Raw genomic sequence first — 26629 nt, 5'->3', positions numbered from 1 at the left:
TACCTCCCCATCTTTACTAATGGCTTTCACTCTGCCCCATGCCAGTGAAAGCAGTTTCTCAATTTATTTTCGGGAAGCTAAAAGTTAGTTGTGGGATTGCACTTTCACTTTCTTTGATCTGTGGAAACCAACAGCAGTTTCTGTCAGTCTCTCAACCCTCTGGACAAGGGGTTGTGATGGGGAGGTGCAGTATTGACTGGGGCTGGTGTGAGAGGATGGAACAACAGGGGAGCCCTGAGGAGAACTGGGACACCAGCAGCTACACGACATGTTTTTGCAATGTTCTTTTCATGTTTTCACAGTCCCATCTCATGTCAACAGAATCGACCGAGTCTCTAATGATGCAGCAGCAGATTCAAGACTGTGAGCAGCAGCAACCATGGCAACCCCATACAGGACTGACAGGAAGGTAAGGTACAGTCCCAGAGACAGCGCAATCTTTATACAGTATGTAGAGTCAAAGAGTGAGAGAGATCTAACGCACTGGAAAAAAGGCCCTTCAGCCCATCATGCTGGCAGGAGTAAGTTCCCTGACCATCAGTTGGCATAGGGGTTTACATTCAGCAACCTTCTGAACGAGCTCCAGATTGCCAGCTGAGTGACCACCGTACAACAGGGCGAGATCTCAGGACTGGCCTCAAGTATCCTGCCTTTGCCACTTAGCCTGAGAGACCATGTGGAAGCTGGGGAGGTAGAATCATGGAGTCATAGAGATGTACAGCGTGGAAACAAATCCTTCGGTCCAACTTGTCCACGCTGACCAGATATCCTAAATTAATCTAATTCCATTTGCCAGCACTTGGCCCATATCCTTCTAAGGGGAGAAAGTGAGGTCTGCAGATGCTGGAGATCAGTTTCTTCTAAAGGAGATCATATCCTTCTAAACCCTTCCTATTTATATACCCATCTAGGTGCCTATAAAATGATGTAATTGTACCAGCCTCTACCACTTCCTCTGGCAGCTCATTTCACACACGTATCACCCTCTGTGTGAAAAGTTTGCCCCTTAGGTGCCTTTTAAATTTTCCCCCTCTCACCCTAAACCAATGCCCTCTAGTTCTGGCCTCTTCCACCCCGGGGAAAAGACCTTGTCTATTTATCCTATCCATGCCCCTCGTGAGTTTATAAACCTCTATAAGGTCACCCCTCGTCCTCTGATGCTCCAGGGAAAACAGCCCCAACCTGTTCAGCCTCTCCCTCTAGCTCAAAACCGCCAACCCTGGCAAAGGTAGTGGGACAAATGAGAGAATGCTTGGAGAAACTCATGATTCGGAGATGCCGGTGTTGGACAAAGTTAAAAATCACACAATACCAGGTTATAGTCCAACAGGTTTAATTGGAAGCACTAGCTTTTGGAACAGACAATCACCTGATGAAGGAGCAGCGCTCCGAAAGCTAGTGCTTCCAATTAAACCTGTTGGACTATAACCAACAGGTGTCGTGTGATTTTTAACTTTGGAGAAACTCTGCAGATCTGGCAGCAACAATAGAGAGAGAAACAAAGTTAATGTTTTGAGTCCAGTACAACTGTTCTTCAGGAATTCTGAGAATTCAGGGGACCTGAAACACTCATTGCATAGAAAAGCTTTCCCTTGTTTTATTCATGTGTTGGATGTAATTGTCAACAGCTGGGCCAGCATTTCATTGCCCGTCCCTAGTTGCCCTCGAGAAGGTGAGCTGCCTTCTTAAACTGCTGCTGTCCATTTGGTGTAAGCATACCCACAATGCCCTTAGGGAGGGAACTCCAGGATTCTGACCCAGCGACACTAAAGGAACGGTGATATACTTCCAAGTCAGGATGGTGAGTAGCTTGGAGGGGAACTTGCAAGGGGTGGTGTTCCCATGTACCTGCTGTCATTGTCCTTCTGGATGGAAGTGGTCGTGGGTTGGAAGGTGCTGTCTTGGTGAATTTCTGCAGTGCATCTTGTAGATAGTACACACTGCTGCTACTGAGCGTAGGCGGTGGAGGGAGTGGATGTGGTGCCAATCAAGCGGCTGCTTTGTCCTGGATGGTGTTGAGCTTCTTGAGTGGTGTTGTTGGGGCTGCCCCCATCCAGGCAAGTGGGCCTAAATGCTGGAATCGATTCTTTTGCTAATGCCCATAAATCGACGCATCCAAAATCTCAACCCTTCCGTCAATATCTTTAGCTCAAAGCCAAAGCTGCCTCTGGAAGCTGCCATTCCTCACCACTCAGATCCCTGGACAGTTGCAGTGATTTTACCCCATCAAACGGAGTCCTGAAATCAAGCTGAGCTTTTGACTATTTGTTTTTTGACACCCTCCCCTCCCCCGTCCCTGGCAGTTTTCTGAAGCCTCTGCAGGAGTCCTCCCCGAGGAGTCTTGACAGACAGAAGGCCTCTCCCCGGATTACAGGCGGACAGCGAGCACGTTATGATCTGCGGGAACGGATTTGCATTGGGAGTATGACTGCACTCGGGGTGACGGCGTACCAGCAAGTGCCGACTGATGATGCCGAAGCACAGATGCTTGCCAGTGCTGACCTGGACTACATGAAAAGTAAGGAACAACTGGGACTGGGAAATAAAGAGGCTAACGTAGAGAAATAAAGCACTGAGTATTATTGACCAGACCAAAACCCCTCAAAATACATCGAGGATTTAGCCTCGACGCTAACGTTTATCTTAATTAGTGGCAAGTGGAAGGCGCTGTGTTCCAGATGTGATTCGATTGGTCAAACTATTATGTTTTTAGCAAAATACACTTTTTTCTTACAAATTACAAATAAGAAAAAAAATTGGCATCACTCTATCAAACCACTTAACAAAATAATATATGTGTTATATAACACTTATCAACTGTTCCAATATAGCAGTTCCAATATATATTCCAGAAACACACCTTTGGCAAAGGCAAATTCAACAAATCAGATTTCCCTCACTTGCTATCTCCTCCAGGCTAGGAGAGGGAACACCGGCAGAATGAATCTAGCTGCAGAGAGGGAGCAGGATCTAGTGGCTTCAACTCCAAGAACCCCAATTTCAACAACTATAAACAAAACCTAAAACCCTGGGTCTGTGTAAGCCTGACTCCACCTGGTTCTTTTGTCTACCCCCAAAAAAACCGCGAAGTTCTTTATTTACTCTGCTTTCCATGGAGCAGACACCTTGGCACCGGGTTTACAACACCTCTCTTCAAGAGAAACTGGACAGGACAAATCGCTCTTCAAGGTACATGTCATCACACATGATAATATACAGGGGAAGGTTCAGTGAAAACGCAGTGATAACAAACAGCAATAATGCACGGAATTGACACATAAGGACAGCATACAGCGATAATGTATCGCACTCGAGTCATTGAGTAATACAGCATGGAAACAGGCCCTTTGGCCCAAACTAGTCCATACTGACCATGATGCCCACTCAGCTAATTCCAATTGCCTGTAAAACCTTCCCATCTATGTACCCATCCAAATGTTTCTTTTAAAATGTTGCTATTGTACCTGCCTCAATCACTTTCTCTAGCAGCCCATTCCATACATTAACCACTATCTGCGTGAAGAAGTGCCCCTCAGGTCCTTCTTAAATCTTTTCCCCTCTCACCTTAACCTATGCCCTCTAGTTTTCAATTCTCCATCCCTGTGAAAAAGGTGATATTCATTCATCCTATCAATGTCCCTCATGCTTTTACACACCTCAATAAGGTCCCCTCTCATTCTCCTAGTTCCAAGGAGTAAAGTCCTATCCTGGCCAACCTCTCCCTATGACTCAGGCCTACTAATCCTGGCAACATCCTCGTAAATCTTCTTTATGCACTTTCCAGTTTAACTAGGTCTCTTCTATAACAGGGTGACCAAAACTGTACACAATACTCCAAGTGTGGCCTCATCAATTACTTAGAGGAGAAAGTGAGGTCTGCAGATGCTGGAGATCAGAGCTGAAAATGTGTTGCTGGAAAAGCGCAGCAGGTCAGGCAGCATCCAGGGAACAGGAGAATCGACGTTTAGGGCATAAGCCATTCTTCAGGAAGAAGGGCTTATGCCCGAAACGTCGATTCTCCTGTTCCCTGGATGCTGCCTGACCTGCTGCGCTTTTCCAGCAACACATTTTCAGCTCATCAATTACTTATACAACTGTAGCATAAGGTCCCAACTCCTGTAGTCAATGCCTCGACTAATGAAGGCCAGCCCTGTCTACCTGTGACGCCACTTTCAAAGAACTATTTACTTGCATTTCTAGGTCCCTCTGTTCCACAACACTCCAAAGGACCTTGCTATTTACTGTATAAGTCCTACCTTGGTTTGACTTTCCAAAGTGCAACACCTCATATTTATCTGTATTGAGTTGCATTTGCCAATCCTCAGCCCACTTCCCCATCTGACCAAGATCTTTCTGTAATATTTGATAACCTCCCTTGCTATCAACGATACCTCCTAATTTTGTATCATCTGCAAACTTACTAATCATGTCTTGTACATTCACATCCAGATCAATTATGTAAATAACAAATAACAAATGTCTCAGCACTGACCCCAGTGGCACACTAGTAGTCACAGGCCTCCAGTCCAAGATACGACCTTCAACCGTCATCCTATGCTTCCTACCATGGAGCCAATTTTGAATCCAATTAGCTAGCTCTCCCCGGATCCCATGTGAACCAACCTTCACGACTAGCCTGCTGTACAGTACCTTATCAAAGGCTTAACTAAAATTCATATAGACAACATCCTCTGCCCTACCCTCATCTATCCTCTTGGCTACCTCTTCGAAAAACTTTTAAAAGATTTGTCAGACATGACTTCCCATGCACAAATCCATGCTGACTATCCCTAATCAATCCATGTTGACTATCCCTAATCAATCCATGTTGACTATCCCAAATCAGACCTATCCCTAATCAGACCTTGACTATCCAAATGTTGGTTGATCCTGTGTGACTTGGGAGCAGGAGAAGGCCATTCAGCCCATCAAGCCTGCTCTGCCATTCAAAAAGATCATGGCTTCTCTGATTGTGACCTCACAATGGACAGGTTTAAAGGGCATTTGAGGAGACTTTTTTCACCAAGAGGGTGGTGGGAAACTGAGTTGGGAAGTTGAGGTGGGAAAGCTCACATTCTTTAAAAAGTATTTGGATGTGCACTTGCTCCCTTTCTACCACACAAGCATATCGCACAGTGAGGACCCATGGTGATCTCCCACAGTGGAAAAGCGCAGGGATGATGTGAATCCTGAATTTGACAGATGTCCCCATTCTGTCTTCCGAAGGCTGATCTTCAAAAGCATGAACATTGGTAATGAGGTGTAACAGAATCAAGATCATTTCTCAATGTATTCTAGAACAAAGGGGCATCATATTAGAGTGAAAAGCTGTAGGTTTAGAGGGGATTTGAGGAAACGTATTTTCACCCTAAGGATGGTCTGGGGTCTGGAATGCACTAAACAAAACAACCCACAAGAAATTGTGGATGCTGGAAATCAGAAACAGAAGCAGACATTGCTGGAGAAACTCAGCAGGTCTGGCAGCATCTGTAGAGAGAAAGCAGAGTTAACGTTTTGGGTCACTGATTGCTTATAGTATGCCGGTCGAAAAGTGTGATGCTAGAAAAGCACAGCCAGTCAGGCAGCATTAGAGGAGCAGGTGAATCAACATTTCATCAGGAATGTGGGGGAGACCCAAAGGGGCTGAGAGATAATTGGGAGGGGGTGAAGCTGGGGGGGAAAGGTAGCTGGGAAAGCAATAGATAGATGAAGGTGGGGGGGGTGTGACAGCAATAGGTTGGAGAGGAGGGTGGAGTGGACAGGTGGGAAGGAAGATGGACAGGCAGGACAGGTCATGAGGGCGGTGCCAAGTTGGAAGGTTGGAACTGGGATAAGGTGGGGGAGGGGAAATGAGGAAACCGGTGCAATCCACATTGATCCTGTTTGGTTGGAGGGTCCCACACCACACTTTTGGACTGTGATCTCCAGCATCTGCAGTCCTCACCTTCTCCTTACAGCCTGAAGCCGAGTAGGAGGGAGAAGGGGAAACAGGAAACATGGGTGGGAATAAAAGCAAACTCAAAAGAAGGAGAATTTTTGGGAGGAATTTGAAATTATATTTTTTCTCTTAAGTTTGAGATTTGCCATCTCTGGGCTAGGCTAGGATTGATTGCACCTTGCTAACTGCACACAGGGTAGTTAGGAATCAGTCTTTTACTGTGGCTTGGGTCATAGATGTGCGAGGCAAGTTTTTCACACAAAGGATGGCAGATTTCCTGTCCTCAAAGACATCAGTGAACCAGACTTGTGTTTCACAACATCGCGAGTTATTTTATAGTCTTCGCAAAACCAGTTTTTAATTCCACCTTGTTACTGAGTTCAGATCTCACCATCTGCCATTGGTGGGATTGGAGCTGATGTCCCCAGAACAATAGCTGTTGGGGGGGAGAGGGTTTCTGGATTACTGGAGCAGTGACATGACCACCAGATATCTCCCCCTCCCCCTCCCGTTTGAGATGGTACAGTGACAATAATGGCAATGGGGCGAGGGGAGGGTTAACAGTTGAGAGAGAGATACAGTAAGGCTCCTGTCTGGTGGAGCTGGTTACCAAAGGGTTACTGGTTGAAAATGCCAAAGCGCAGCCCGTCAATCGGGGAACAGGGTATTGGATTGGAGACTGACATCATGGAAATGGACCGAACGCCTCAGGGACACAAACAGTCAGTGCGGCAGTGCCTCTCAACTCGACGTCAGCTTGGTCGATGATAATGCCATCCCCTTCCCATTCGCCTCCCTGAAGCCCAGTGCGAATCACGGAGGACCAACCAAAGCACCCCCGTGCGAAGGAACTTCCAACATTGATGCCCACCCTGAGCCCTCCTTCTGTGTGAAGGTGATGGACACAGAGGAGGCTGCAGAGGACAAGGATGCAGGCACCAACTCCTTTGAACTCATTGGAAACGAAGACTTTGAAGAACTTGCCCTTGAGTTTGATGATTATGACCTTTGGGAATCGATTAACAGCCATCTACAAGGCACCGAGAAGAGTAAGTAACAATTGGGAAAGTTCTTTGTTCATAAAAACAAGTTTGGAAATCACTAACCTTCACATGTCAAGAGTTTATTTTAAAATCTTTACATCTGCCTCTAATTGCTTTCCGTGTGAAAAGTTTAATAGCTGATGGAAATTTAGCCAATAATTTACAGGAAAAACAGAGAGACAACCAGTTAGTCGTTCTGTTTGGGTGAGGGAGAGTAGTTGCTCACAACGCCAGAGAACTCTCCTCTCGTCAGTGAATGTCAGAAAACCTCAAACACCCAACACATAGACCACAGCTCAATGTCTTATCTGAGATCCAGCATTCCTGAGGCAGGACCTCACCCTCAGCACTGACCCTCCGACAGTGCAGCACTCCCTCAGCACTGACCCTCAGAGAGTGCAGCACTCCCTCAGTACTGACCCTCCGACACTGTGGCTCTCCCTCAGCACTGACCCTCTGACAGGGCAGCACTCCCTCAGTACTGACTCTCTGACAGTGCAGCACTCCCTCAGTACTGACCCAATGACAGTGCAGCATTCCCTCAGCACTGACCCTCTGACAGTGCGGCACTCCCTCAGCACACACCACCTGATAGTGCGGCACTCCCTCAGCACTGACCCTCTGACAGTGTGGCACTCCCTCAGCACTGACCCTCTGACAGTGCAGCATTCCCTCAGCACTGACCCCCTGACAGTGCGGCACTCCCTCAGCACTGACCCTCTGACAGTGCGGCACTCCCTCAGCACTAACCCTCTGACAGTGCGGCACTCCCTCAGCACTGACCCTCTGACAGTGCGGCACTCCCTCAGCACTAACCCTCTGACAGTGCGGCACTCCCTCAGTACTGACCCTCTGACAGTGCAGCACTCCCTCAGCACTGACCCTCTGACAGTGCAGCACTCCCTGAGTACTGACTCTCTGACAGTGCAGCATTCCCTCAGCACTGACCCTCTGACAGTGCGGCACTCCCTCAGCACTGACCCCCTGACAGTGCGGCACTCCCTCAGCACTGACCCTCTGACAGTCCAGCACTCCCTCAGCACTGACCCCTGATAGTGCGGCACTCCCTCAGCACTGACCCTCTGACAGTGCGGCACTCCCTCAGCACTAACCCTCTGACAGTGCGGCACTCCCTCAGTACTGACCCTCCGGCAGTGCAGCACTCCCTCAGCACTGACCCTCAGAGAGTGCAGCACTCCCTCAGTACTGACCCTCCGACACTGCGGCTCTCCCTCAGCACTGACCCTCTGACAGTGCAGCACTCCCTCAGTACTGACTCTCTGACAGTGCAGCACTCCCTCAGTACTGACCCAATGACAGTGCAGCATTCCCTCAGCACTGACCCTCTGACAGTGCGGCACTCCCTCAACACTGACCCCCTGACAGTGCGGCACTCCCTCAGCACACACCACCTGATAGTGCGGCACTCCCTCAGCACTGACCCTCTGACAGTGTGGTACTCCCTCAGCACTGACCCTCTGACAGTGCAGCATTCCCTCAGCACTGACCCCCTGACAGTGCGGCACTCCCTCAGCACTGACCCTCTGACAGTGCGGCACTCCCTCAGCACTAACCCTCTGACAGTGCGGCACTCCCTCAGCACTGACCCTCTGACAGTGCGGCACTCCCTCAGCACTGACCCTCTGACAGTGCGGCACTCCCTCAGCACTAACCCTCTGACAGTGCGGCACTCCCTCAGTACTGACCCTCTGACAGTGCAGCACTCCCTCAGCACTGACCCTCTGACAGTGCGGCACTCCCTCAGCACTGACCCTCTGACAGTGCGGCATTCCCTCAGCACTGACCCTATGACAGTGCGGCATTCCCTCAGCACTGACCCTCTGACAGTGCGGCACTTCCTCAGTAATGACCCTCTGACAGTGCGGCATTCCCTCAGTACTGACCCTCTGATAGTGCGGCACTCCCTCAGCACTGACCCTCTGACAGTGTGGCACTCCCTCAGCACTGACCATCCAACAGTGCAGCACTCCTCAGCATTGACCCTCCGACAGTGTGGCTCTCCCTCAGTACTGACCCTCTGACACTGCAGCACTCACTCAGTACTGACCCTCTGACAGTGCGGCACTCCCTCAGTACTGACTCTCCGACAGTGCAGCACTCCGTCAGTATTGACCCTCTGACAGTGTGGCACTCCCTCAGTACTGACCCTCCAACAGTGCAGCACTCCCTCAGTACTGACCCTCTGACAGTGCAGCACTCCCTCAGCACTGACCCTCTGACAGTGTGGCACTCCCTCAGTACTGACCCTCTGACAGTGTGGCACTCCCTCAGTACTGACCAGTTGGAGACGTGGGCAAACAAATGGCAAATGGCATTTAATTAAGACAAATGTGAAGTGCTGCATTTTAGAAGGTCAAATATAGATGTAAATTATAATGAATGGCAGGAGCCTTAGGAGAATTGATATGCAGAGGGATCTGGCTGTGCAGGCCCACAGATCACTGAAGGGGGTAGTGCAGGTAGATAAGGGATAAAAAAGAGTTATGGCATGCTTGCCATAAGAGAAGGAGAATTGAAGGAGAATTGAGTATAAGGTTAGACGAGTTATGCTGCAGCTTTATAGAACTTTAGTGAGGCCACACTTGGAATATTGTGTACAGTTCTGGTCACTACACAACCAGAAGGATGTGGATGCTTTGGGGAGGGTACACAAAAGATTTAGCAGGATGTTGCCTGGCATGGGGAGATTTTAGCGATGAAGAAAGCTTGGATAGACTGGGTTGGTTTTCACTGGAACATAGGAGATTGAGGGGCCGACCTGTTAGAAGTTTATAAGATTGTGAATGGCAAGGATCGAGTGAAAAGTATGAGGGTTTTCCCAGGGTGGAGGGGTCAATTACTAGGGGTCACAGGTTCAAGGTGCGGGAGGGGGATGTTTAAAGGCGATGTGCGTGGCAAATTTTTCACACAAAGGGTGGTGACTGCCTGGAACACGCTGCCAGAGGAGGGGGTGGAAGCAGACACAGTAGCAGCATTCAAGAAACACCTGGACAAATACATGAGTAGGAGGGGAATAGAGGGACACGGATCCTGTAAGTGAAGACAGTTTTAGTATGGGAGGGCAAAATGTGTCAGCGCAGGCTCGGAGGGCCGAAGGGTCTGTTCCTGTGCTGTATTGTTCTTTATTCTTTGTTTTCTTTCTTTGACCCTCTGACAGCGCATCAATCTCTCAACACTGACCTTCTAATGGTGCGGCACTCCCTTAGTAGTGACCTTCTGAAAGATTATTTTTTATTCAGCCATATGTGAGACTTGGGTGTCACTATCTGTCTCAGTGTTTATTGCCCATCTCTAGTTGCCCTTGAGACGGTGGTGGCGAGCTGTCATCTTGAACCGTTGCAATCCCTAGGCTATACACGTGGGTTCATAATGCCCTTAAGGAAGGAATTCTAGGATTTTGACCCAGTGACTGTAAAGGAACTGTGATATATTTAAAAGTCAGGCTGGTGGCTTGGAGGGGACCTTGATGATGGTGGTTTTCCCATGTAAATGCTGCCCTTGTCCTCCGGGATTGAAGTGGTGGGGTTTGGAAGGTGCTGTCTGGTGGTCTTTGGTGAATTCCTGCAGTGCATCTTGTAGATAGTACACACTGCTGCTACTGAGCATCGGTGGTGGAGGGAGTGGATGTGGTGCCAATCCAGTGAGCTGCTTTATCCTGGGTAGTGTTGAGCTTCTTGAGAGTTGTTGGAGCCGCACCCATTCAAGCAAGTGGGGGGTATTCCATCACACTCCTGACTTGTGCCTTGTGGGTGTTGGATTGTCATTGAGGAGTATGGAGATGAGTTACTCGTAGTATTCCTAGCCTCTGACCTGCTCTTTGTAGCCACTGTGTTTATGTGGAGAAACATCGGCCTCCTCTATATTGGGGAGACAGGCCGCCTACTTGCGGAGCGTTTCAGAGAACACTTCTGGGACACCCGGACCAACCAACCCAACCACCCCGTGCCCAACACTTCAACTCCCCCTCCCACTCCACCAAGGATATGCAGGTCTTTGGACTCCTCCATCGCCAGACCATAGCAACACGACGGTTGGAGGAAGAGCGCCTCATCTTCTGCCTAGAAACCCTCCAACCACAAGGGATGAACTCGGATTTCACCAGTTTCCTCATTTCCCCTCCCCCCACCTTGTCTCAGTCAAATCCATCGAACTCAGCACCGCCTTCCTAACCTGCAATCTTCTTCCTGACCTCTCTGCCCTCACCCCAGTCTGACCTAACACCCTCACCTTGACCTCTTTCCACCTATCGCATTTCTGACGCCCCTCCCCCAAGTCCCTCCTCCCTACCTTTTATCTTAGCCTCCTGGACAAACTTTCCTCATTCCTAAAGAAGGGCTTATGCCCGAAACGTCGATTCTCCTGTTCCCTGGATGCTGCCTGACCTGCTGCGCTTTTCCAGCAACACACTGTGTTTATGTGGCAAGTGTACTTAAGATTCTGGTCAATGGTAATTTGCAGGATATTGATCTTGGGGAATTCAATAATGGTGACACCATTGAATGTCAGGGGGTGTGGTTAGATCATCTCTTAATTGAGATGGTCATAGTCTGGCATTTGTGTGGCGTGAATGTTACTTGCCAATTGTCTGGACATTGTCCAGATCTCGAGGCATTTGAACTTAGACTGCTTCAGTATCTGAGGAGTCACAAATGGTGCTGAACATTGTGCAATTATTGGTGAACATTCCTACTTCTGACCTTATGATGGAGGGAAGGTCACTGATGAAGTAGCTGAAGGGGTTGGGCCGAGGACACTACCCTGAGGAACTCCTGCAGAGATGTTCTGGAGCTGAGATGACTGACCTCCAACAACCACCACAATCTTCCTATGTGTTCAAGTCTGACTCCAACCAGCAGAGAGCTTGATCCCTCCTCCCCAACTGGCCCCCCACCCTCCCCACCACCGATATCCACTGATTCCAGTTTTGCTTGGGCTCCTTTATAGTGCTCCTGATTCCCCAAAAGTGTGGCACTCCCTCAGCACTGACCCTCTGACAGTGCGGCATTCCCTCAGCACTGACCCTCTGACAGTGCGGCATTCCCTCAGTAGTGACCTTCTGACAGTGCGGCATTCCCTCAGCACTGACCCTCTGACAGTGCGACACTCCCTCAGCACTGACCCTCTGACAGTGCGGCATTCCCTCAGCACTGACCCTCTGACAGTGCGGCATTCCCTCAGCACTGACCCTCTGACAGTGCGGCACTCCCTCAGCACTGACCCTCTGACAGTGCGGCACTCCCTCAGCACTGACCCTCTGACAGTGCGGCATTCCCTCAGTACTGACTCTCTGACAGTGCGGCATTCCCTCAGCACTGACCCTCTGACAGTGCGGCACTCCCTCAGCACTGACCCTCTGAAAGTGTGGCATTCCCTCAGTACTGACCCTCTGACAGTGCGGCACTCCCTCAGCACTGACCCTCTGACAGTGCGGCACTCCCTCAGCACTGACCCTCTGACAGTACGGCACTCCCTCAGTACTGACCCTCTGACAGTGCGGCATTCCCTCAGCACTGACCCTCTGACAGTGTGGCATTCCCTCAGCACTGACCCTCTGACAGTGCGGCACTCCCTCAGCACTGACCCTCTGACAGTGCGGCACTCCCTCAGCACTGATCCTCTGACAGTGCGGCATTCCCTCAGCACTGACCCTCTGACAGTGCGGCACTCCCTCAGCACTGACCCTCTGACAGTGCGGCATTCCCTCAGCACTGACCCTCTGACAGTGCGGCACTCCCTCAGCACTGATCCTCTGACAGTGCGGCATTCCCTCAGCACTGACCCTCTGATAGTGCGGCACTCCCTCAGCACTGACCCTCTGACAGTGCGGCATTCCCTCAGCACTGACCCTCTGACAGTGCGGCATTCCCTCAGCACTGACCCTCTGACAGTGTGGCATTCCCTCAGCACTGACCCTCTGACAGTGCGGCACTCCCTCAGCACTGACCCTCTGACAGTGCGGCATTCCCTCAGCACTGACCCTCTGACAGTGCGGCATTCCCTCAGCACTGACCCTCTGACAGTGTGGCATTCCCTCAGCACTGACCCTCTGACAGTGCGGCACTCCTTCAGCACTGACCCTCTGACAGTGTGGCACTCCCTCAGCACTGACCCTCTGACAGTGTGGCACTCCCTCAGCACTGACCATCCAACAGTGCAGCACTCCTCAGCATTGACCCTCCGACAGTGTGGCTCTCCCTCAGTACTGACCCTCTGACACTGCAGCACTCACTCAGTACTGACCCTCTGACAGTGCGGCACTCCCTCAGTACTGACTCTCCGACAGTGCAGCACTCCGTCAGTATTGACCCTCTGACAGTGTGGCACTCCCTCAGTACTGACCCTCCAACAGTGCAGCACTCCCTCAGTACTGACCCTCTGACAGTGCAGCACTCCCTCAGTACTGACCCTCTGACAGTGCGGCACTCCCTCAGCACTGACCCTCTGACAGTGTGGCACTCCCTCAGTACTGACCCTCTGACAGTGTGGCACTCCCTCAGTACTGACCAGTTGGAGACGTGGGCAAACAAATGGCAAATGGCATTTAATTAAGACAAATGTGAAGTGCTGCATTTTAGAAGGTCAAATATAGATGTAAATTATAATGAATGGCAGGAGCCTTAGGAGAATTGATATGCAGAGGGATCTGGCTGTGCAGGCCCACAGATCACTGAAGGGGGCAGTGCAGGTAGATAAGGGATAAAAAAGAGTTATGGCATGCTTGCCATAAGAGAAGGAGAGTTGAAGGAGAATTGAGTATAAGGATAGACGAGTTATGCTGCAGCTTTATAGAACTTTAGTGAGGCCACACTTGGAATATTGTGTACAGTTCTGGTCACTACACAACCAGAAGGATGTGGATGCTTTGGGGAGGGTACACAAAAGATTTAGCAGGATGTTGCCTGGCATGGGGAGATTTTAGCGATGAAGAAAGCTTGGATAGACTGGGTTGGTTTTCACTGGAACATAGGAGATTGAGGGGCCGACCTGTTAGAAGTTTATAAGATTGTGAATGGCAAGGATCGAGTGAAAAGTATGAGGGTTTTCCCAGGGTGGAGGGGTCAATTACTAGGGGTCACAGGTTCAAGGTGCGGGAGGGGGATGTTTAAAGGCGATGTGCGTGGCAAATTTTTCACACAAAGGGTGGTGACTGCCTGGAACACGCTGCCAGAGGAGGGGGTGGAAGCAGACACAGTAGCAGCATTCAAGAAACACCTGGACAAATACATGAGTAGGAGGGGAATAGAGGGACACGGATCCTGTAAGTGAAGACAGTTTTAGTATGGGAGGGCAAAATGTGTCAGCGCAGGCTCGGAGGGCCGAAGGGTCTGTTCCTGTGCTGTATTGTTCTTTATTCTTTGTTTTCTTTCTTTGACCCTCTGACAGCGCATCAATCCCTCAACACTGACCTTCTAATGGTGCGGCACTCCCTTAGTAGTGACCTTCTGAAAGATTATTTTTTATTCAGTCATATGTGAGACTTGGGTGTCACTATCTGTCTCAGTGTTTATTGCCCATCTCTAGTTGCCCTTGAGACGGTGGTGGCGAGCTGTCATCTTGAACCGTTGCAATCCCTAGGCTATACACGTGGGTTCATAATGCCCTTAAGGAAGGAATTCTAGGATTTTGACCCAGTGACTGTAAAGGAACTGTGATATATTTAAAAGTCAGGCTGGTGGCTTGGAGGGGACCTTGATGGTGGTGGTTTTCCCATGTAAATGCTGCCCTTGTCCTCCGGGATTGAAGTGGTGGGGTTTGGAAGGTGCTGTCTGGTGGTCTTTGGTGAATTCCTGCAGTGCATCTTGTAGATAGTACACACTGCTGCTACTGAGCATCGGTGGTGGAGGGAGTGGATGTGGTGCCAATCCAGTGAGCTGCTTTATCCTGGGTAGTGTTGAGCTTCTTGAGAGTTGTTGGAGCCGCACCCATTCAAGCAAGTGGGGGGTATTCCATCACACTCCTGACTTGTGCCTTGTGGGTGTTGGATTGTCATTGAGGAGTATGGAGATGAGTTACTCGTAGTATTCCTAGCCTCTGACCTGCTCTTTGTAGCCACTGTGTTTATGTGGAGAAACATCGGCCTCCTCTATATTGGGGAGACAGGCCGCCTACTTGCGGAGCGTTTCAGAGAACACTTCTGGGACACCCGGACCAACCAACCCAACCACCCCGTGCCCAACACTTCAACTCCCCCTCCCACTCCACCAAGGATATGCAGGTCTTTGGACTCCTCCATCGCCAGACCATAGCAACACGACGGTTGGAGGAAGAGCGCCTCATCTTCTGCCTAGGAACCCTCCAACCACAAGGGATGAACTCGGATTTCACCAGTTTCCTCATTTCCCCTCCCCCCACCTTGTCTCAGTCAAATCCATCGAACTCAGCACCGCCTTCCTAACCTGCAATCTTCTTCCTGACCTCTCCGCCCTCACCCCAGTCTGACCTATCACCCTCACCTTGACCTCTTTCCACCTATCGCATTTCTGACGCCCCTCCCCCAAGTCCCTCCTCCCTACCTTTTATCTTAGCCTCCTGGACAAACTTTCCTCATTCCTAAAGAAGGGCTTATGCCCGAAACGTCGATTCTCCTGTTCCCTGGATGCTGCCTGACCTGCTGCGCTTTTCCAGCAACACACTGTGTTTATGTGGCAAGTGTACTTAAGATTCTGGTCAATGGTAATTTGCAGGATATTGATCTTGGGGAATTCAATAATGGTGACACCATTGAATGTCAGGGGGTGTGGTTAGATCATCTCTTAATTGAGATGGTCATAGTCTGGCATTTGTGTGGCGTGAATGTTACTTGCCAATTGTCTGGACATTGTCCAGATCTCGAGGCATTTGAACTTAGACTGCTTCAGTATCTGAGGAGTCACAAATGGTGCTGAACATTGTGCAATTATTGGTGAACATTCCTACTTCTGACCTTATGATGGAGGGAAGGTCACTGATGAAGTAGCTGAAGGGGTTGGGCCGAGGACACTACCCTGAGGAACTCCTGCAGAGATGTTCTGGAGCTGAGATGACTGACCTCCAACAACCACCACAATCTTCCTATGTGTTCAAGTCTGACTCCAACCAGCAGAGAGCTTGATCCCTCCTCCCCAACTGGCCCCCCACCCTCCCCACCACCGATATCCACTGATTCCAGTTTTGCTTGGGCTCCTTTATAGTGCTCCTGATTCCCCAAAAGTGTGGCACTCCCTCAGCACTGACCCTCTGACAGTGCGGCATTCCCTCAGCACTGACCCTCTGACAGTGCGGCATTCCCTCAGTAGTGACCTTCTGACAGTGCGGCATTCCCTCAGCACTGACCCTCTGACAGTGCGACACTCCCTCAGCACTGACCCTCTGACAGTGCGGCATTCCCTCAGCACTGACCCTCTGACAGTGCGGCATTCCCTCAGCACTGACCCTCTGACAGTGCGGCACTCCCTCAGCACTGACCCTCTGACAGTGCGGCACTCCCTCAGCACTGACCCTCTGACAGTGCGGCATTCCCTCAGTACTGACTCTCTGACAGTGCGGCATTCCCTCAGCACTGACCCTCTGACAGTGCGGCACTCCCTCAGCACTGACCCTCTGACAGTGTGGCATTCCCTCAGTACTGACCCTCTGACAGTGCGGCACTCCCTCAGCACTGACCCTCTGACAGTGCGGCACTCCCTCAGCACTGACCCTCTGACAGTGCGGCACTCCCTCAGTACTGACCCTCTGACAGTGCGGCATTCCCTCAGCACTGACCCTCTGACAGTGTGGCATTCCCTCAGCACTGACCCTCTGACAGTGCGGCACTCCCTCAGCACTGACCCTCTGACAGTGCGGCACTCCCTCAGCACTGATCCTCTGACAGTGCGGCATTCCCTCAGCACTGACCCTCTGACAGTGCGGCACTCCCTCAGCACTGACCCTCTGACAGTGCGGCATTCCCTCAGCACTGACCCTCTGACAGTGCGGCACTCCCTCAGCACTGATCCTCTGACAGTGCGGCATTCCCTCAGCACTGACCCTCTGACAGTGCGGCACTCCCTCAGCACTGACCCTCTGACAGTGCGGCATTCCCTCAGCACTGACCCTCTGACAGTGCGGCATTCCCTCAGCACTGACCCTCTGACAGTGTGGCATTCCCTCAGCACTGACCCTCTGACAGTGCGGCACTCCCTCAGCACTGACCCTCTGACAGTGCGGCATTCCCTCAGCACTGACCCTCTGACAGTGTGGCATTCCCTCAGCACTGACCCTCTGACAGTGTGGCATTCCCTCAGCACTGACCCTCTGACAGTGCGGCACTCCTTCAGCACTGACCCTCTGACAGTGTGGCACTCCCTCAGCACTGACCCTCTGACAGTGCGGCACTCCCTCAGTACTGACCTTCCGACAGTGCCGAGCTCCTCCTGAGACAAACTGACACCTGTAAGGAACATAGGAATTAGGAGCAGGAGTAGGCAATTCAGCCCTTCAAGCCTGTTCCTCCATTTAACATGAACACGGTTGATCTCATCCTCATCCCCAGTCTCCTTCCTGCTCCCTGTCACCCTTTATCCGCTTTTCAGCTTTAAGATATATTTTTCTTTCTGGGGCCGTGAGTTCCACAGATTCACAACCCTCTGGGAGAAGTAGTTTTGAACCTCCCACCTCTCACTCTATATCTCTGACCTCTTGTTCAAGCCAGTCCCACCATTCACTTTATCCATCCACTTTGGCCTTTTATACGCCTTCATCAGATTCCACACCCCCCCCCCCCCCCCCCCCCCACCCCCAACCCCCATTCTCCTTGACTCCAGTGGGCACAAGCCCAAACTATTCAACCGTTCCTGATGCGACAGCCCTTTCATCCCTGGAATCAACCTGGTGACCTCCTCTGAACTGCCTCCAGTGCCACCACATCTTCCGTCAAGTAAGGAGATCAAAAATGGACACAGTACTCCAGGTATGATCGCTCCATCGCCTTATATAATTGTAATAACGCATCATTACTTTTATAATTCGGTGCTTTTGCAATAAATGCCAAGATTCCGTTTGCCTTTCTTATTATACAGTTTAGCTGTGTAGCCACATTCTGTGATTCATACACAAGGAGACCCAGATCCCTCTGCACTGACACACTTTCAATCTGCTTCCCATTTAAATAATAATTTGCCCCTTTATTTTTCCTGCCAAAATTGACAACCTGGCACCTATCCATATTAAACTCTCCGCCAGACTCTGGCCCAGTCTGCTAGTCTATCAATATCCATCTTTAGACTCTCTATCTCCTTATCACAGCCTGCTTTCCCACCCAGTTTAGTATCAGCTGTGAATTTTGCTGTGTTACACTCTGTCCCTGCTTGTAGATCATAGATTGTAAATAATTGTGGTCTGAAAATTGAACCCTGCGGTACCCCGATAGTTACAGTTCACCACCCAGAGAAGGACCCATTTATCCTGACCTTCTGCTTTCTGTCAGTCAGCCAATCCCCTATCTAAACCAATACTCCACCTTTAACCCCCTGGGATCTAACCTTCTGGATCAGTCTTTTATGCAGCACCTTGTCAAATGCCTTCTAGATATACCACGTTCAAGGTCAATTGATAAAGTCAAGCCCCTGTGTCAGGAGCATCCACCCATCTGATTCCAGCACTGATCAGTACATGCAGCATCACTGGGAAGCTGCACTCCAGCAATTCACTATGGCTCCATCAACAGCTTTTTCTCCTTAGCCCATGACCTCCACCATGTGTAAGGTCAAAGGCAATAGGAACACCACCATCTTCTAAGATCTCCTCAAGTCACACATCATTCTGACTCGGTGATAAAACAATGAACTTTGGATGCTGAGAGATCTGAAACAGAGACAGAGATTGCTGGAGAAACTCAGCAGGTTGGGCAGCATCTGTGGGGAAAAACAGCAGAATTAAAGTTTCCAGTCCGTGATGAAGAGTCATCTGGATGGTTACATGAATAGGAAGAGTTTAGAGGGATATGGGCCAAGTGCTGGCAAAATTGGACTAGAATAAGTTAGGATATCTGGTCGGCATGGACAAGTTGGATTGAAGGGTCTGTTTCCACGCTGTACATCTCTATGACTCTATGACTCAAAATGCTTACTTCCCACAGATGATGCCAGACCCACTGAGCTTTGCCAGCAATTTCTGTTTTTGATTTTGATGTAGAGACTACTTTTGTCACAGGACTAAACTTGTGGAATTCCCTAAATTTATTCAAATTGATTCAGCAGGTGTGATTGGCTGGCTCCGTCCCAAGTTGCTCTTGAGAAGGTGGGGGGTGAGTTGCTTTCTTGAACCACTGCAGTCCATGTGCTGTAGGGTGACCCACAATGTCCTCAGGGAGGGAATTCCAGGATTCTGACCCAGTGACAGTGAAGGAACGGTGATATATTTTCAAGTCAGGACGGTGGAGTAGAAACACAGCACTGATGTGTGCAGGGCAAGATCCCACAAGCAGCTGTGTCATGATAACCAAACCATCTGTTTTTAGTGATGTTGATGAATATTGAGATAATGAAGAAAATTGACATTGTGAAGTTGATCAAGCTTGAGCTAGAATGAAGGGCTAGCCTTGATGGATTGAATCACCTTGTGTTCCTCTAATACCAGAGGTCTCTCCTCCTGCTTTCCTTCAAAGTTGTAGCTGTGGATTTTTTTTCTCCACTTCTAAGGGCCAGAGGTGTCTTGGTTCAAGGCCTCATCTGTAAGAATACACAGAACATGAGAGAGAGAGAGAGAGAGAGATGTCATTATCTCTTGGTGTGTGACAGGAGTATGAACTGTTCGGTACAGTGAGCATAATGAGAAGGCAAGTACTGGAGGGATTGAGCCTCAGTGTGTAAGATGCAACTTGGTAGATGGAATATAATGTTGGAAAATGTGAAGTGATGCACTTTGGCAGGAAGGACAGAGGAGGCGAATATTATTTTAATGGAGAAAGGCTGCAGAAAACTGGAGCAGAACAGAGAGACTTCAGACTCCTCGTTCATGAATCACAAAAAGCTAGTATCCAAGTTCAGCAGGATATAGGGAAGACAAATGGAATGTTGGTCTTTACATCAAAGGGAAGATAGAAATAACGAGGGCATAGACGAGGCCGGGAATAGAGGGATATGAACTCTGGAATTAGTTTAGAATGGCATCATGGTTGGCACATATATATTGGGCTGAAGGGCCTGTTCCTGCATTGTACTGTTCGATATTTTATGATTGCCAGCATGTTTTTGTTTAGGGAAGATCATGTCTTACTAACTAAATGGAATTTTTTGAGTAGATTGATTATTGATGAAGGTATTTGCAATGGGTGTTGTCTACATGGATTTTAGTTAGGCATTTGACAAGGTGTCGTGGGTCATGTCACTGGGATAAGCATTTGGTGAAATTTGAATTCAATTCATAAATCTGGAATTCAACACAACTCATTTGGTGGCCAGGTAACCATCATCAATTGCCAAAGAAACCCATCGGGCTCATTGATGTCCTTTTGGGGAAGGAAATCTATTGTCCTTACATGGTCTGGGCCTACATGTGACTCCAGACCCACAAATAAGAAATTTTAAAATGACTCAAACATTGGCCAGGTGGTTGATAGTAGGGAGGGCTGCTGTCACCCGCAGAAGAATATCAATTCCATTGAGTGGATAGAAAAGTGGCAAATAGAATTTAATCAAGAGATATGCAAGAGATATGAGAGCAAGCCTCAATAGATGGGAGAGTATGAAGAGGAGTAGAGGAAGTGAGAGACCTTCAAGTGCATGTACACAGGCGGGAGGACCGGCAGATAAGATGGAAAAGAAAACAATTAGCATATTTTCCTTTATTGGATGAAGTGCTGAATGCAAAAACAGACATGTAATGGTGAAATTATCTAAATCACAGCTTAGGCCACAGCTGGAGTCATATCTCCAGTTTTGGTCACCACAGCACTGGGAAGACATTCACTGGGAGGACAGACCTGCTCCAGAGACACTCCAGAACAGATTTATGACAACCTTGCCAGGGCTTGAAATTTTTAAGGATTTGGAAAGACCAGGGTTGTTTTCCTCAGGACAGAGGAGGCCGTGGGATGATTTAATCAATGTACAAAAGAATGAGGGGCTTGGATGGAGGGACTTGGAAAGGGTCACTGATTCCCCTCAGACAGAGGTCAGTCACTCGGGGCCATAGATTTAAGGTCATTGGAAGAAGGGTTGGAGGGGACATAGAGATAACCTTCCACACATCGAGCAGGTGGTTGACATTTGGAATTCATTTAGAAACTGTTTCAGAAATTCTCAACACATTTAAAAGGAACCTGGATTTGCCCCTGAAGCACCAGAAACTACCAGCTATGGATCAGGGACTGGGAAGTGGCTTTAGAACGAGAAGCTGATTTATGCAGCCAGCACAGTCAGATTGGGCTGAACGGCCTATTCCTGTACTGTAACGTTCCGATGGTACGATTAGTCTGAGCTGTAGGAGGTAGCAGGCTGCATTTCTCCTTCCCTCTGTGTTTCTCTCCCGGTTTTATTGACCGCCTGATGTGTTCTCTGGGGGGATTGATCTGATATCAATGGGTGGAACTTTAACTGACTGTTTGCAGCCACTGGGTGTTATTGAACACGGTTCGTTGGGACTGTATAGAGTGAGTTAGAGAAGGTCACTGTGACTGACATCAGTTGTTGAAACTTTATTGCTGGAACAGCACAGCAGGTCAGGCAGCATCCAGGGAACAGGAGATTCGACGTTTCGGGCCCAGGCCCTTCTTCAGGAATGACTGACATCAATCTAGTTTACATTCATCCCAGAAGAATAAAGGAAATTGTATCAGTATTACTGAACTCTCACTCAGAAAGCAAAGGGTTCCTTTTATTCTTACGCTCCAAATTCCCTTTTGCCTAATCTTCCCCATCCCTATTATCCAACGTGGGTGCCATGTCCTTGCTGGGCCCTGTTAGGCAGTGTTGATGTAAGGCATAAATTCCAGACCACATAGGACTCTACCTTTAAGATGGTTAGGCAACATCACATTATGTAGCATTCCAGGACAAAGGTCCCATTTTTCTCACTCTCACACTCTCTCTCCTTATCTTTTTTTTTCTCTCTCTCTCTATCTGTCTCTATCTCTGCTGCCTCACAGTGCCAGGGACTTGGGTTCAATTCCAGCCTCAGGTGACTGTCTGTGTGGAGTTTGCACATTCTCCCCGTGTCTGTGTGGTATTTTTCCGGGTGCAACACAGTCCAAAGATGTACAGGTCAGGTGAATTGGCCATGCTAAATTGCCTATAGTATTAGGTGCATTAGTCAGAGGGAAATGGGTCTGGGTAAGTTACTCTTCAGAGGGTCAGTGTGGACTGGTTGGGCCAAATGGCTTGTTTCCACACTGTAGGGGAATCGAATCCAGTCTTTCTATTTCTTTCACTCTCTTTCTTCTTTGCTTACTTTCTTTTTCTCTCTCTCTTTTTCTCCATATCTCTCTCTCTCATACAGCATGGAAACAGAGCCTTGGTCCAACTTGTCCATGCTGACCAGGTTTCACAAGCTAAACTAGTCCCATGTGCCTGCACTTGGCCCATGTTCCTCTAAACCCTTCCCACACAAACCACACTCTGTGTGTAAAAGTTGCCCCTCAGCTCCTTTTTAAATCTTTGCACACTGACCTTATGCTAGTTTTGAACTCCCCCAGTCTGGGGAAAAGGCTTTTACTATTCACCTTATTTATATCGTTCACGATTTTATAAACCGACGTATGGTATCCCCTCAGCCTGTTAGGCTCCAGCGAAACAAGTCCCAGCCTATCCAGCATCTCCTTAAAACTCAAACCCTTCAGTCCTGGGAACATCCTGGTAAATCTTTTCTGAGCCCTCTTCAATTTAATAACATCCTTCTAATAGCAGGGCGACCAGAACTGTACACAGTACTCCAAACATGGTCTCACCAACATCCTGTACAATCTCAACATGAAGTTCCAACTCCTATGCTCAGTGGTCTGAACAATGCAGGCCAGCATACTAAACACCATCTTAACCACCCTGTCTACCTGTGATGCAACTATCAAAGAACTATGTACCTGAATCTCTAGGTCTCTGTTGAATAACCCTGCCCAGAGCCCTCTCATTAACTGTATAAGTCTTGTCTTGGCTTGGAAGTGCCGGCGTTGGACTGGGGTGGACAAAGTCTTGTCCTGTTTGTTTTACCAAGTAAAACAAGGTGGCACGGTGGCTCAGGGGTTAGCACTGCTGCCTCACAGCGCCAGGGACCCGGGTTCGATTCCAGCCTCAGGTGACTGTCTGTGTGGAGTTTGCACATTCTCCCTGTGTCTGCCTGGGTTTCCTCCGGGTGCTCCGGTTTCCATTCACAGTCCAAAGATGTGAGATTCAGGTGGATTTGCCATACTAAATTGCCCATGATATGCAGGGATGTGTAGGTTAGATGGCTTAGCCATGGGGAGTGCGTGGTTATGGGCTAGGCGTTGTGATGCACTTGGGAGTGTTGGTGTGGACTCAATGGGCCAAATGATCTGCTTCCACACTGTAGGCATTCTAATTATCTTCCACCTAAAATGCAATATTACTTTCTCTCTGTGAAATGGAGTAAGTATAGTCAGTCAGTTGGTGTATTATATATTGCAATATCAGTAAGCACAGAACCCAGTCTATGAATGTAACTGTGATATTTTAGCATTGTAAATATTTAATATTGTGAACAAACTTCAAGATATTTGACTCAATGAGAACCCAACTCTCTGTGGTGGATCTTACACTGGTCACCAAGTAGAAAACTACAAAATATATCATGACAGTTTTAAAGGACACCAAAAGCAAGATATAACTGCTAGATAGTGGCATGGCATCAAGTGGATACTAAAAGCTGAAAAGGTGACAGCTACATGATAGAAGGTGAAACGTCTTTCCCTTAATAGTAATCCATCAACCTGTCTGAGCTCAGGTTATAATGGGCGGCACGGTGGCACAGTGGTTAGCACTGTTGCCTCACAGCACCAGAGACCCGGGTTCAATTCCCCCCTTCAGGCGACTGACTGTGTGGAGTTTGCACATTCTCCCCGTGTCTGCATGGGTTTCCTCCGGTTTCCTCCCACAGTCCAAAAATGTGCAGGTTAGGTGAATTGGCCATGCTAAATTGCCCGTAGTGTTAGGTGAAGGGGTGAAATGTAAGGGAATGGGTCTGGGTGGGTTGCTCTTCGGGGTCGGTGTGGGCTTGTTGGGCTGAAGGGCCTGTTTCCACACTGTAAGTAATCTAATCTAAACTACAACCAAAAATGAAAGAACTGCAGCCAAAACGAAAGACAACAAAGCTATTTTGAGGCACAGTGAGTATGTTACTTGGCTTTGAAAAATGACAGCTTAAAAATGTGTTGCTGGAAAAGCGCAGCAGGTCAGGCAGCATCCAAACAGCAGGAGAATTGTCGTTTCGGGCTTAAGCCCTTCTTCATTCCTGACCTGCTGCGCTTTTCCAGCAACACATTTTTCAGCTCTGATCTCCAGCATCTGCAGTCCTCACTTTCTCCTATTTGAAAAATGACAGGTTGAAAGAGGCAACTCCAACTTTTGAAAAAAAGGTTGATAAGACTTGAAAGACGGCTTTGATCCAAAAAAGCAATTCTGAAGGAAAGCTGTTTGAAAAATAAAAATAAAAATGCCATGAGGTTATCACTGTTTTTTTGGTGTGGTATGATTGCCTGCTCCTTTTAAAAGGAAAACAATGTTTAATGATGGGGAAAAGAGTAGAGAATCTCACAGTCAATTCAAAAAAATGAACAGGAAATATAGATTCTTACACTGGCACTTCAGAGACCATGAAGCCACATAATAAAGATGGAAAGCAAGCATCTTATCGTGGACTAATACTCCATTGTCATTCTATCAGAGGTTCAGTTATTTACAGTCATAGAGTCATAGAGATGTACAGCACAGAAACAGACCTTTCGGTCCATCCCGTCCATGCCGACCAGATATCCCAACCCAATCTAGTCCGACCTACCAGCACCCAGCCCATATCCCTCCAAACCCTTCCTATTCACATACCCATCCAGATGCCTCTTAAATGTTGTAATTGTACCAGCCTCCACCACTTCCTCTGGCAGCTCATTCCATACACGTACCACCCTCTGTGTGAAAAAGTTGCCTCTTAGCTCTCTTTTATATCTTTCCCCTCTCACCCTAAACCTATGCCCTCTACTTCTGGATTCCCCCACCCCAGGGAAAAGACTTTGTCTACCCTATCCATTCCCTCATGATTTTATAAGCCTCTACAAGGTCACCCCTCAGCTCCGACACTCCAGGGAAAACAGCCCCAGCCTGTTCAGCCTCTCCCTATAGCTCAGATCCTCCAACCCTGGCAACATCCTTGTAAATCTTTTCTGAACCCTTTCAAGTTTCACATCGTTCCGATAGGAAGGAGAACAGAATTGCATGCAATATTCCAACAGTGGCCTAACCAATGTCCTGTACAGCCGCAACATGACCTCCCAACTCCTGTACTCAATACTCTAACCAATAAAGGTAAGCATACCAAACGCCTTCTTCACTGTCCTATCTTCCTGCAACTCCACTTTCAAGGAGCTATGAACCTGCACTCCAAGGTCTCTTTGTTCAGCAACACTCCCTAGGACCTTACCATTAAGTGTATAAGTCCTGCTAAGATTGGCTTTCCCAAAAAGCAGCATCTCATATTTATCTGAATTAAACTCCATCTGCCACTTCTCAGCCCATTGGCCCATCTGGTCAAGATCCTGTTGCAATCTGAAGCAACCTTCTTTGCTATCCACTACACATCCAATTTTGGTGTCATCTGCAAACTTACTAACTATACCTCTTAGCTCACATCCAAATCATTTATGTAAATGATGAAAAGGTGTGGACTCAGCACCGATCCTTGTGGCACTCTACTGGTCACAGGCCTCCAGTCTGAAAAACAACCCTCCACCACCACCTTCTGTCTTCTACCTTTGAGCCAGTTCTGTATCCAAATGGCTAGTTCTCCCTGTATTCTGTGAGATCTAACCTTGCTAACCAGTCTCCCATGGGGAACCTTGTCGAATGCCTTACTGAAGTCCATATAGATCACATCTACTGCTCTGCCCTCATCAATTCTCATTGTTCCTTCTTCAAAAAACCCAATCAAGTTTGCAAGACATGATATCCCATGCACAAAGCCATGTTGACTATCCCTGATCAGTCCTTGTCTTTCCAAATACATGTACATCCTGTCCCTCAGGATTCCCTCCACCAACTTGCCCACCACCGACGTCAGGCTCACTGGTCTATAGTTCCCTGACTTGTCCTTACCACCTTTCGTAAACAGTGGCACCACATTAGCCAACCTCCAGTCTTCCGGTATCTGATGAAGAATGACACGCGGTCAAGATTCTTCTTACTTGAATTGAATGTGTCCTGAGGCACAGTGAAAAGCTTTGTCATGTGAGCAATACAGGCAGACCACAGAGTTAAGCAGCATAGATAGTAAATAATAGGTAAACAGCAGCAAAAACAAAAACATAGGTACAGGCGAAGAGTTTGTGAGTCCATTCAGTATTCTAACAACAGTAGGGTAGAAATTATTTTGAAACCGGCTGGTGCGTGTGTTCAGGCTTCTGTACTTTCTCCCCGATGGTAGAGGTTGTAGAAAAACATTGCCAGGGTGG

The 26629-nt window shown here is 48.6% G+C and overlaps 1 protein-coding gene across 3 annotated transcripts in view; it reads left to right on the top strand.

The window, feature by feature from the left end:
- LOC122551953 (anion exchange protein 3-like) overlaps positions 1–26629 on the top strand; it is a 313611-nt gene that overhangs the window by 119496 nt on the left and 167486 nt on the right. For all 3 annotated transcript variants that reach the window (XM_087989369.1, XM_087989367.1, XM_087989368.1), the window contains exons 5-6: positions 303–409; positions 2304–2518. In XM_087989369.1, coding sequence (XP_087845495.1) covers positions 303–409; positions 2304–2518 — 322 coding nt within the window. The remainder of the gene's footprint in view (positions 1–302; positions 410–2303; positions 2519–26629) is intronic.

Source organism: Chiloscyllium plagiosum, unplaced genomic scaffold (genome assembly GCF_037043375.1).
Source record: "Chiloscyllium plagiosum isolate Xiang-an unplaced genomic scaffold, Cpla_swu_hap1 HiC_scaffold_7, whole genome shotgun sequence".
In the NCBI taxonomy this organism is placed as follows: domain Eukaryota; kingdom Metazoa; phylum Chordata; class Chondrichthyes; order Orectolobiformes; family Hemiscylliidae; genus Chiloscyllium; species Chiloscyllium plagiosum.
The sequence above is the reverse complement of the archived record's forward strand: the minus strand, read 5'-3'. Positions and strand labels throughout refer to the sequence as shown.